Below are 12,886 nucleotides of genomic sequence, written 5' to 3' on the forward strand. Positions count from 1 at the left end.
GGAATAGCTCAGAGACCAAGGCCAAACTCTTTGTCTTCTGGCAACAGAAAGCAGAGATGGCAAATTACATTACAACATCCGTTGTAGCTGGAGCCTAGTCAGGACTTGTCCTCTGCCATGAGGGAGGGGCTGGTGCTGAACGTGGGTGCTCCTACCAAAGAAATAATGACACCCATTTTTGGATCACATTAAGGGAGAGGCTGATAACTTCCTTTGGGAAGCTCCACTAAATGCCATGCTTACGTGCAATAGAATTCCATCAGTCTTGAAGCAAAACTGTATTAGAAAATAATTCCTTGAGGGCCACCTGGGTGGCTCAGTGGGTTGACTCTGCCTTCAGCTCGGGTCATGATCTCAGGGTCCTGGGATCGAGCCCCTCATCGGGCTCTCTGCTCTGCGGGGAGCCTGCTTCTCCCTCTCTCTCTGTCTGCCTCTCTGCCTACTTGTGATATCTGTCAAATAAATAAATAAAATCTTTAAAAAAAATTCCTTGAAAGGTGTGTGGTTTCACTAGATGATTCTACCAAATATTTGTTTAAAAAAAGGAATTAGCACCAATTTTACACAATCACTTCCAGAATGTAGAAGTGGAAGGAACATTTTATGTAATCAGTAATACCTGATACCAAAATCAGACAGAGTACCCCCCCAAAAAGCAATAATAAGAAGAGAAAAATAGATAACACATCCTTCATGAATATGGGTTTAAAAATTTAACAAAACATTAGTATATAGAATTCATTATATATATGTATATATATATATGTATATACATATATAATGAAAAAAGTGAGATTATTTCAGGGATATAAGGCTGCTTCAATATTTTAAAAATAAGTTAATATCAATAGGCTAAAAAGGGAAAAATATGATTGTTATAATCAATAGAGTAGAAGAATTTAACAAACTTCAACACCATTTGTGATAAAAGCTCTAAAAAACACGAACAGAAGAGAACTTCCTCATCTTGGGAAAGGGCGTCAGATAACACACAAGTGACATTTTGGCTCAGGCCATGATCCTGGGTCCTGGGATTGAATCCCACATCAGGCTCCTTGCTCAGCAGGGAGCCTGCTTCTCCCTCTCCCTCCTTCTCCCCCTGCTGTGCTGTCCCTCTCTCCCTCTCTCTTTGTCAAATAAACAAATAAAATCTTTTTTAAAAAGAATGAAATGCTTAGGTATAAATCTAAAAAAAACATATCTAGGACTTATATACTGAAAAATACAAAATGCTGATGAAAACAATCAAATGTAATCCAACTAAATGGAGAGAGACACCGTGCTTATGGATTGGAAGACTCAACATAGTAACAAGTTTGATTCTACCCAATAGGATATACAGGCTTAATAAAATTCCCACAAAACTCCCAGCAAGTATTTTTTTTTTCAAGATGTGGACAAGGCTATTTTAAAATTCACATGGAAAGTTAAAGATATATAATAGCTATAAATAATTTTGAACAAAAATAATAATGTGAGGAGAATCACTGTACTTTATTTATAGAGCTTATATAACTACAGTCAAGATGGTGTAGTCTCAGTGCAAGGATAGACACATAAATCAATCAGACAAAATAGAGAACTCAGAAGTAGCCCATACAAGTAGAGCCAGCTGATTTTTTATCAAAGTGCAAAAGCAATTTAATGTTGAAAGGATAGACTTTTCAACAAATATTACTAGAACAATGAAATATGCATAAGGAAAAAAAAAACTAGAACCTCAGTCTAAACATAACACTTTATGCAAAATAATCTCACAATGGATCACAGAAGTAAATATAAAATGTAATGTTATTAAACTTTTACAAGAACATGTAGGAGAAAATCTTTGGGACCTAGGATCTGATGAAGGGTACTTAGGTGGAAAATAAGGGGCTTGATCTATAAAAGAAAAAGAATCAAATGGGACTTCATCAAAATTCAAATGTTTTTCTGTGTAAAGACCTTGTGCTGCTCTGATAATAGACAGCCAAACTGCAGACTGGAAGAAAATACTTGTAAACAACATATCTAATAAAGGACTCCAATCTAGATTATATAAGTAACTCTCAACACTCAGTAATAAAACAAAAAGTTCATTAGAAAATGGGAAAAGGAGATGACTAAACATTTCATTAAAGAAGACGTACAGATAACAAATAAGTACAGGAAAAGAACTCAACTCCTCTCACCATCATAGAAATTCAAATTAAGAGCACAATGAGGTATCAGTGCATACCTATTAGGATCTCTAAATTTATTCTAACAGCAACTACACAAATTGTTGGTGAGGATGCAGAGAAACTTCATCCTTCATGCATTGCTAATGAATGTAAAATGGCATAGCCATTCTGGAAAATAGTTTGGTAGTTTCATTCAAAGTGTAAATGCAATTGCCATGCAACCCAGCAACAACCCCCATGATCCTGGATAAATGAAAATTTATGTCCATGCAAAAGCCTGTCCATGAATGTTCATAGCAACTTTGTAGTAACTCAAAACTGGATACAACCAAAATGTCCTTCATAGATAAATATTTTAGCAGCTTTAAAAAGGAATGAACTATTGATGCATGCAACGACTTGGATTTGTATCAGTCACATTATAGTGAGTGAAAAATGCCAGTCTCAAAGGCATGATTCATTTATATAAGATTACCAAACTGAAAAAAATTATGGAGCTACAAAACAGAGTAGTGATGGCCAGGGTGTAGGCATGCTTAGGGATGCACATGACCATAAAACAACAGCATGTGAGAAATTTTTGTGGTTGAAAAATAGATCTGTATGTCGATTACAGTGATGTTTATCGAATCTACATTTATGATAAAATGTCACTGAACTACACATACACATGGTACCAATGTAAATGTACTTGGCATTGCACTACAATTCAATAGTATTTAGCTGGTTAAAGTACATTTGCACTGTATAATATTTTCAACTTCCTGTGAATCTATTATTTCAAAACAAAATGTTTTTTAAGGATGTCTTGCAAAAATCACAAAACCAACACCCAAACTCCACAGCTTTGTAGACCCAGCTAGCTCTACTTCAGGGAAATATTAAAAACTACTATAGAGTATGCTCCACACAGTCTATAAGGTCTAAGAGATACTTCTGTGGTTATTGCTGATTAATCAGGCAACACTGATCTCTCTTTTTCCATGGTTCTCAAGCTGATGCACTTCGAACAAGTGACAGTGTAGAAAACCAGTCTTACTGGCAGATGGATTGGAGACTTTCAGAGCAAAGACATTGGCACTAAGGGCATTTCACTGAGACCATCAGAGTGTTTTCTGCAGTGCCACAAAGCAAAATAGAAGGGATCTGGTAATGAAAGAAGCTCCCCATGGATTTTGTCTCTTAAACACGAAGGGGCAAGTAAAACTTGAAGAATCTAAAAGGATTAAGGGACTGGACCAAAGGGCTCATAGTGTTATAGGTCTCTTCATGGCATTCACAAAAGAACCTTCTGGAAGATTTTGGAAGAAATAAATTTCTCGCACTCAGGAAAATGAGACTTGAGTTTGAAAGGTAGATCCACTTTAGGCTTCATTTCCTAGACAGCCTATTCGGAGAAGGCAGGCCTGTTACCCTCACCATGTATTTCCTGTCCATATGACTTTTTCAGTTGGGGACCAAGGTAAGCAGGAAGGGTCTGTGATCTAAATGTCAGGGTCTTCTGCCTTAGGACCCATCCTTGCTGACCCAGGTGGGTTTTCAATATTGAATTCAAGGAGTTCCTCAAAACATCCAGCAGAGGGACCCCTGAACTAGTTTGCTAATCCTGATTTTGCCTAGTCCACCACTTCCCTGCTGCTTTTTGACCCTTAGGATGAGGAGTGTGAGCTAAGGAGAGCTGCATCTAACTCCTAAGAAAACTGAGAGCCATCAAATGCTTTAAACCGATTAAAACATTATGATCTGGGCAGCCAGTGTATTGAATGGTGTGAGGGGCATTACTCAAGTTTGAGATCATGCCAAAAGCAGCTTCAAAGTTCAGGCAAGCAACAGTGTCCACCAGGATGGAGAGAAGGGAAAACACTGACCATATAAGATGGCAAAACTGCCAATGCAGGATGTCTGACTATATGAGGGAGATGCCCAGATGTTAGGTTCTCACCACAGATATAGGACAGATCCTGTATCCTTTCAAGTAGCATGACAGTAAATGAGAAGGTGACAAGAGTTGTGGGTGTCCAGGGGAGGTCACGGGAGCCCTAGGGAGTGCTCCATCCCTCATAGCCACAACGATTAATTCTTGTTTGCTGATGTCGTTGCTTTATGAATAGTTTAACAAGCAACTGACCTTTGTCTTTATGGCTATCGGGAGGCATGGCTTAGAGTAAAATTATTCCAAAATTCAGATCAATTTCAAGTAAATATCTAAAGATATCAGCTTGCTGATAATTTAACATCTTATACAATAGTGCACTCAGTTTGATCATATAGCTTCATGGGAAATGACTTTTACTGAGATTGTTTAATGGCTTTGTTGAGAGTCTACTAAGCACCCACTTCAAACTTATTAACTACAGATTGTCGCGTCACTGGTCCACAGCATGTAATTTTGTATTCGAGCAGACAGTAAGTTGTCCCTTGAGGAAGTCTTTGATCTTTACAGCAGGACACTCAGCAGACACCTTGGCGTGTGTCTGGTTGTATGGCGGGAAGGTGTGGGCACACTATAAATCTCCCGTAGCAGTTCTTTTGTGTGAAGTAGTCTTTGCCCCTACTACAGGTTATTTACATTCAGCATATTCTCATGTGAGGAATTTCCAGGCAAAATAGTACAGATAGTTTTAAAACCCTTGAAGATGCTGTTAGCTAAATTTATTTCAGGGCGACTTTTAGTAATTTATACCTCCATCGGTAGTATGTAGTATGTAGTAGTATGTATAGTAGGTAGTATGTAGTAGGCTCCATCGGTGCCTGTTTCATAACAACTCTACTTACACTGGCTCTTCCCTGGGCTTTTATTCCATTCTATGTCCATTTAATGAACGAAAATGGGAACACTGGTCTAATATTTCTGTCTTAAATATATTTTACATTTTTCATTGTTATTTGAGATGTGCATTTCTTTCTTTCTTTCTTTTTATTTGATACCTTTTGCCCATTTATTTACAGGGGTTTTAACATTTTTTTTCTCCATTATAACATAAAAAACTGTGTACAACAGTTATCTACATTTTGGAACTTTCAAATAAATGGGTCTTAAATTTGTTTTCACTGCTTCTTTTTTTATTATGTTCAGTTAGCCAACTTATAGGACATTATTACTTTTTGATGTAGTGTTCAACAATTCATTAGTCGCATATAATGCCCAGTGCTCATCACAGCATGTATTTTTATGTATTCCAAGTTTTGTTTTCTGCCTTCTGATTTTATAATGTCAACTGTTCCCAACCTTTTCCATTCAATATGTGGCTAATTAGTTTATTTATAGTTAAAAATTCATTAATATTATAATTTATCTCTCATTAGAATTTAACTCAGATCTTAAGCCCTTGGTGTTGGTAAAATAAGGTTATTTGCTTTATATATCAGATGTGAGATAAATAAGATGGATGCTTATGGCTTTATTTCACCAAGAGAAACTTGCTCAAGCACCCAGTGAGTAAATAAATGATTTGGAAGAAGCCATAGAAATGATAATAAATGAACTAACAAACAACAAATAAAGAAATACAAACAAGAAATACTAAATCCATGTGACAGTTTTCTATCCCAGAAAACCCTCTTCTGGGGATAGTTGTCAGCTGGGGCCAGGCTGTTGCTCTCAATGGGCATTAGCTGTTGTCCTCAAAATAAGTAAAGATTGATTTAGGGCAGAAACACAGTACTCGCTGACCCAGGAAGTTTACAAGAAACTCTCACTGAATTTCTGGAAAATCTAGCCACTTGGACAACTTGCCAAAGATTCCCTACAGGCAAGCAGGTTCTCTCGTGGGACTAGTTGCACTAGCATATGCTGGGAATGGACTCTCCATTATATACCTTCATCTCATAGTATATAGGTCCAGGTTCCTAAGTGCCAATGGATTGCACCCGGAGAAGAATTTCACCTTGTTCTATGACAAGAGAAAAGAAGGCAAGTTTGGGCACAGATGCTGGTAAAATTATGGGCAAAATTATGAAGCAAGTAGTAGCCACAACCCAGGTATTGAGGGTATGACTTTAAGCACTGCAGCAGATGGGATAGAGTAGGCAGCTGCCAAAGTAACTGACTGGACCAGTGGTACGCCACTAGGTGGCAGAAGAATTCCACTATGGCTATTTACCTTGTTTCTGGAACTTTATCTTTACCCAGAGAAGAGCGCTTTAGAGTGGGAGTCCTGATACTTTTTGGGCGATAGAGGTGGCGGCAGTGCCTGATCCTGGTGCACAGGAAGAGAGTCGTGACTTCAGGAAAGTCGGCTTGTATTCACCACTCTGGTGTGTGCATGAATATCTTTCCCCAAAACACTCAGGTAGCTTCTGTTGCCTTCCCTCCCACACCAGACCCTGCACACAAAGGTTGACTAAGTTATTTAGCAACCTCAGATTGTATCGGCTGACTTCCCCTGTATGCTTGGGCATATGCCCCCCACTCCAACCAGGAACTTCCCCCTTAGACCTCCATGTCACTGGCTATGTATCTCCCTCCCTTTCCACCACCACCCACAATCCGCATTGGAGGCTCGTGTTTTCTTTTCCTTTTTATAAGCCTAGATATTTTGCAGGGAACATTTCCATCCTAGTATCAGTGTGTTGATGAGACCCACATCTCGTGTGCTGCTGGATACCCACCATGGGCCACATAAATACCCCCGGTGGCCAAATTCATCCACATAGCTAATAAACCTGGATACTGGTGCTACGAGAAGATGGTCCTTCTTTCCCACGTAGCCTTAAGGAGAAAAGTCTGCTTCAAACTGCAGCTTTACTGATTTGTGCCATTTAATTAATGTACTGGAGCCTTAGATACTCACCTACAAAATGGGAATAATAATGCCTACTTTGAAGGACTATTGTGAGGATTAAATCAGAGGAGATAATAAGCCTCCTCCTGATTCCACTTCACTGACTTGTGAAGTTTTACTCTTGAATCAAGGAAATCTTACATTTCACCATACAACACAATCCCTGCATTGTTAGGACAAATGTAGCACTGTCCTTGAGACAGGATCATTACCGTGGTTTCTACTACCGCTGGTAGTAATCTTGATGTTTAAGTCTATTCTGAGAATATGGTAAAACTTGGCTCCCATCATCCAGAGTAAAAATGAGAATAAAGACAAACACTTTCATGTTATGCTGAAAGTATATTTATATATATAGATATAGATATTTATTTTCTGCAGACAGCTTTTACTGATGACTCATTTTAATGTTCAAAGAACAGCCTATTTCAATACTACATAATCTGTACCAGAATGAGATGGATAGCTTCTCAATTCATTTCACAAAGCCAGCACAACTCTGATACCAAAACATAACAATTATAACACAAAACAGAGAATCACAGATCTCACTTAAAAATACAGATGCCAAAATACCAAAGAGAACAGTAGCCAATCGAAATCAACACCACATGAAAATGTACAAAGCTTTGGCAGATACTAAGTTGAACCAAATTTAAATCCAAACTTACACACGTAGAACTGGAACATAAACACCAGAAACAAAACGCCCCCCCACCCCACCCCACCCTGTCAGTGGCCTCTGGCCAGGAACCCAAAGGAATGAGATATCTGCGGAAGGAACCACATTAGCGGGGAGGGGAACTGCTGGTGGGGTCACCGGCATTGTCACCGGATCCAGGCTCATCCTCATCCAAATCTTCAGACTCACACTCTGCCAATGCTTCGAAGTACTGCAAAGGCCAGCACCGTGGGTCTCTCTTATGGAGCTTGGCCAGAAACCTCAAAACAAGCATCTTGCTGGTTTCAAGGAATGCTCGGGGGCCCCAGAGGAGCTCATATTCTGCTGGCTCAGTATAGGGGATTCGCCTGTACTCTAGGTACTTCTGCCTTACAAACACTTCGGTGATGAGCTTCTTTGTATTTCCGAAGAGAGCATGGGTCTCTCGGACATCCAACCCTAGCCTGTACAGAAAACTAAAGATCATGTCCTCCCTGACACAATTGCCTTTCATAAAGATGAGACTCAGGACCACCATCAGGAGGCCTAACTTGGGCCTGTCTAAGTAGGATGCCACTGGTTCACCCTTGTGGTGCCCCAGCTTGTTGATGATAATATAAGAGTGGTTTTCGGGATCAATCTCTTTTAGTTGATAACCGAAAACACACTGTAGCTTATTGTTGGCACGGTTGATGATATCCAAGCACTCATCTTTATATTCACGGATAATGAATTTCACCATCTCTGAGCGCTTGATGGGCACCTTGGCTTGGTCCTTGATCAAGAGGAACTGCACCAATGCATTCGCTCTCTCATCCAAGGGAGACAATGGCTGAGTCTCCAGCTTGGGGTCATTCTGGGTAACACCAAATCCCTGAGAGAGATTGGCGAACTCAGAGATAATCAGGGGCTGAGGGCTACCTGGGCTTTCCCAGAGACCCAGGGCCCTTGAAGTGCTTGGACCCTCCCAGGCACTCAGAGCCCAAGTTGTGCTGGGCCCTTCCCAGCCACTCAGGATGCGGGAGGTGCTCGGACCCTCCCAGCCACTCAGGCCACGGGAGGTGCTCGGGCCCTCCCAGTCACCCAGGACCTGGATAGGGTTTTCAACCTCCCAGTCATTCAAGTTCAGATTTTCCCAGGGTCTCGGAGCCTGCCAGTCACGCAGGGCCAGCATATGGCCACTGCTGTCCTCTTCGGTATTCAGATGCTTCTTCTTCCGGGTGGCTTTGCCAGAGCGACGCGGTGGCTCAGCAGACGTCTTCGAGGCCTCTTGAGTGGTGGCCATTGCCTTCGGGGCAGCTGCCGTGGCCATCAGGATGGTTGGCACTGCCTGCACTGCTTTCGAAGCATTCACAGTGGGCTGTGGGACCCATGGAACTGCAGGCAGAGCCTCCACGCAGGCAAATGGATCCTGCAGAGCAAGTGGCAGTGACTTCGGGGTCTCAGAGGGAGCAGATGGACCCTGAAAGGCATTAGAAGAGGCAGGCTGGAACCGGGAGGTAGTTGGAAAGACCCTTGAAGTGGCAGTGAAGGTCTCCGATGTGGCAGGCAAGTTTTTCCAGGCAGTCGGCAGGTGTGCTCGGGCAGCTGACACTGCCTTTGGAGCACAGAACGTGGCAGCAAAGATCATGCGATCCTTCGAGGGGGCCCTCCGTTCCTTTGAAGAGGTCCTCCGTTCCTTTGAAGAGGTCCTGCGTTCTATCGAAGAGGCCCTGGATTCTCCCGATGGAGTCATCAGTGATTTAGCGGAGCCCATGGGAAAATTTGCTGCCGCTATGGGAGCTCCGGGCTGGCCCTGCAAGGCTGCTGGGGGGCCTTGCCAGGAGGGCTGGAGTTGCAAGGTGGGCAGCTCTGCTTGCGCACCCGAGGGCTGGGCCTGCTGGGTGGGTAGCTGGATTTGGAGGGCCTTTTGGGAGGCCGGGACCCCCTGAAAGGGCTGCTCCAGCTGAACCAGTGGTGGGCCCTGCCTCTGGGCCTCCTGGGTGGGCACAGGCTGCCAGAACTGCCCAGGGGCCTTGGGGGCCTGCCAGGCGAGAGCCTGGGCTTGCTGCACTTCCTGGAATTCCATCGACCTTGGCAGCTCGTGTGGCACTGGGGCTTGGCCTTTAGGGGCCTGCCAGATAATGGGTGGGCAGTGCACAGCTTGCGGGGCCGACAGAGGAGCCGACAGCACAGCCTGAGGTGCCTGCGGGCCAGCGGGAGGCACCGTGGGCACCTGCGTGGCTGGCAGAGCAGTGGGCACCTGCGGCGCTGCCCGCACCTGTGGAGCTGCCCGCACCTGTGGGGTGGGCAGCCTAGCCTGCGGAGCCTGCCGCAGTGGCGGCGGGGGTGGCAGGGACTGCCAGAGTGGTGGTTGGGTGGTCACGACCTGTGGGGCAGGCCGGATGGGCGGCGGTGCCTGGCGTATCAGCGGTGGCGCCTGGCGAATCGGGGGCGGTGCCTGGCGCACTGGCGGGGGGCCAGGTCGGATGGGTGGTGGGCCCGGGCGGATGGCCGGTGGGCCCTGGCGCACGGATGGTGGTGCCTGCCAGGTAATGGTCGGAGCCTGCCAGGTGACCTGCGTGGCCTGCCAAGTCAGAGGCGTGGCTTGCCAGCCTTGCGGCGGGGCCTGCCATCCTGGCGAGGTGGCCTGCCAGCCCGGGGGTGTGGCCAGCTGCGCCTGCTGGGCCTGCGGGCCCTGGGGAACCTGCGGAGGAGCCCTTATAACCTGAGACTGGATTTGCAGAATCAGAGGCTGAGCCTGTGGGGCCCAAGAAGCCAGAGGCTGCGCAGGTTGGGTGGCCGGCTGTGCCATCGGGGCTCCTGAAGCTGGAGCCTGGGTGATCGGAGCTCTCGAACCTGGAGGATGAATCATCAGGACGCCGGGACCAGGAGGCTTGGCCATCGGGGCTCCCGGAGGCGGAGGCTGGGTCATCAAGGCTCCTGGGGGCGGAGGCTGGGCCATCGGAGCTCCTGGAGCAGGCGGCTGGACCATCAGGACTCCCGGAGTCAGAGGCTGGGCCATCAGGACTCCTGGAGTCGGAGGCTGGGCCATCGGGGTCCCCGGAGGGGGAGGATGGGCCATTGGTGTCCCCGGAGGGGGAGGGTGAGCCATCGGTGTCCCCGGAGGGGGAGGATGCGCCATCGGTGTCCCCGGAGGGGGAGGATGCACCATCGGGGTCCCCGGAGGGGGAGGATGGGCCATCGGGGTCCCCGGGGGTGGAGGATGGGCCATCGGGGTCCCCGGAGGGGGAGGATGGGCCATCGGGGTCCCCGGGGGTGGAGGATGGGCCATCGGGGCTCCGGGAGCTGAAGGATGCATCATTAGGACTCCCGGAGTCGGAGGCTGGGCCATCGGGGCTCCCGGAGGGGGAGGATGGATCATCAGGACTCCGGGAGTCGGAGGCTTGCCCATCGGGCCTCCCAGAGGGGGAGCCTGGACCATCGGACCCCCCAGGGACGGAGGTTGGGCCATCGGAGCCACTGGGGTAGGCGGCTGGCCCTGTGGGGCCTCCCAAGCAGGCTGAGGTGCCTGCCAAGCGGCCAGTGAAGCCTGCAAATCAATCGGAGGTGGATCCCAGGGGACTGGCGGAGCCCGAGAGGAGGCGGGCGGGGCCCGCATCAGAACCGTAGGGCGGCTATAGACCGGAGGCTTAGGGGCCTCCGCCGGGGGACTCGAATCACCCAAATTCTTACTTAGCTGCGACATGTCCCTTTGCTCTGACAGCTGGTGGGCCTTTTCCTCCGACAGCTGCTGGGCCTTTTCCTCCAGAGAGAAGAGAATGCCTACGTGGCTGATCAGAGGATCCCTCCCTGCTGACTGGTGAATAGGAAGTAAGTGCCCTTAGCTCTGCAGCTTTCCGCAGTAAGGAGGAGGGGGGAAGGGGGCTCAATCCCGCCCCTTCCCCGCCCCCGACCACCACAAGTGGATAGTGCATAGGGGCGTCTACCAGAAATCCTGGCTGACACAAGATCCCTTCTCACTCTGTCCAGTCCCCAAATGCAGCCTGGTGAGACTTACCATGGATGAGTTTTCACAGAGGAGTGACAAGAACAGATCTATGTTTTAGAAATCACAGTTCTGCAGTATAGAGTAGGAAGAGACCACTGGTAACATGGAAGACATCCATGAGGGGGGAGATGGTGTGGTCTGAGCTCAGATACAGAAAAATCGGAGCCGGAGAATAAAATAAGTGAATCTATGTATATGAGAGATTCAGGAATCATAGCAGGCTGCTATCATAATTTAATGTAAAAGAGATGGAGAAGACGTATAAGTCTGTCCTGGGAACGTGGGGAATTGATAGTGTGGTTGATTCTCTTAGGGACACAGTGGGAGGCACATAGCAGGAGAGATTTATGAGTATTGATTGGGACATGGACATTTGCAGTCCTTTGGGACTGCCAAAGAGAGATGCTCTATAGACTGTCTTGTATGATGCCTTGGGATTCAAAAGAAAACTGAACTGAGAGTTAAGGTATTCCTTAACTGTGGGAGTGAATGTGTTTTGCAGGAGAAGTGTTAAGAGTGAAACTCCTGAGATATGTCTTGAAGAACACAGACATTTTTAGATACAGGCAGAGAAAAGGGATGGCAAAGACTACAGAGAGAAGGAAAGAAATCATGGAAATTCAGATGTTCTAGGTATCAATGGAAGACACCATTTTTAGTACCAGGAAAATTTCCTGTGAAGTATCTGGGATGAAGGAACAAGGTGGGTTTCTTAGTGCTGTTCATCAGTTACAGAGCAGGAAAGAACTCATAAAAATGAGAGCCAAAAATGCACTAGAAAACAATGAAATGAGTGAATAAATAGATCTAAGATTAATATATAGGGAAAACAGATGAAGAATAAAATATGAAATTTCAGGGAAATCGAGTAAAATCAGTTTAAAAATTATCTATCTTTCTATATATATGCAAATAAGGCAGAAGACATAAAAATGATTGGTTAACACTATACTACTTCATGTTGAAAGGACGTGACAGTCTCACTTCTAGATGGACAGTTTTCTGGAAATAGAACACTAAAGAATGTTTAGTTTAGAAGACACTGTTTTCACCTAGGACAAGAGTCCAGAAAGATACGATGAAAGATACCACAAGGGGGCAGAAGAGAATGATGAAGGCCATTCCCTACTCTTCCTGAGGTACCCTTATCCGATGTTTGTCAAATTTGGTAATTTATGAATTCCAATCAAGACATAAATTCATTCTTAAGGTAATTATTGCTTTAAATAATAAGAATAATTTCAGAATAAGGTTTCAGTGTGTTATTTTCTGGCAACAGAAGAGGTAA

General features: G+C 45.5%; 1 protein-coding gene across 1 annotated transcript; it reads right to left on the reverse strand.

Annotated features, from left to right (window-relative positions):
* Positions 1-7,323: 7,323 nt before the first annotated feature.
* Positions 7,324-11,422, reverse strand: MAGEL2 (MAGE family member L2). Its single transcript, XM_046009060.1, has one exon. The coding sequence runs from the start codon at positions 11,293-11,295 to the stop codon at positions 7,735-7,737; it is 3,561 nt and encodes a 1,186-aa protein (XP_045865016.1). The 5' UTR covers positions 11,296-11,422; the 3' UTR covers positions 7,324-7,734.
* Positions 11,423-12,886: the final 1,464 nt, after the last annotated feature.

Source organism: Meles meles, chromosome 6 (assembly GCF_922984935.1).
Source record: "Meles meles chromosome 6, mMelMel3.1 paternal haplotype, whole genome shotgun sequence".
In the NCBI taxonomy this organism is placed as follows: Eukaryota; Metazoa; Chordata; class Mammalia; order Carnivora; family Mustelidae; genus Meles; species Meles meles.

Bases quoted from the DNA above. Each gene is read 5' to 3' on its own strand.
- MAGEL2 (XM_046009060.1), bottom strand. From the start codon at position 11,295: ATGTCGCAGCTAAGTAAGAATTTGGGTGATTCGAGTCCCCCGGCGGAG.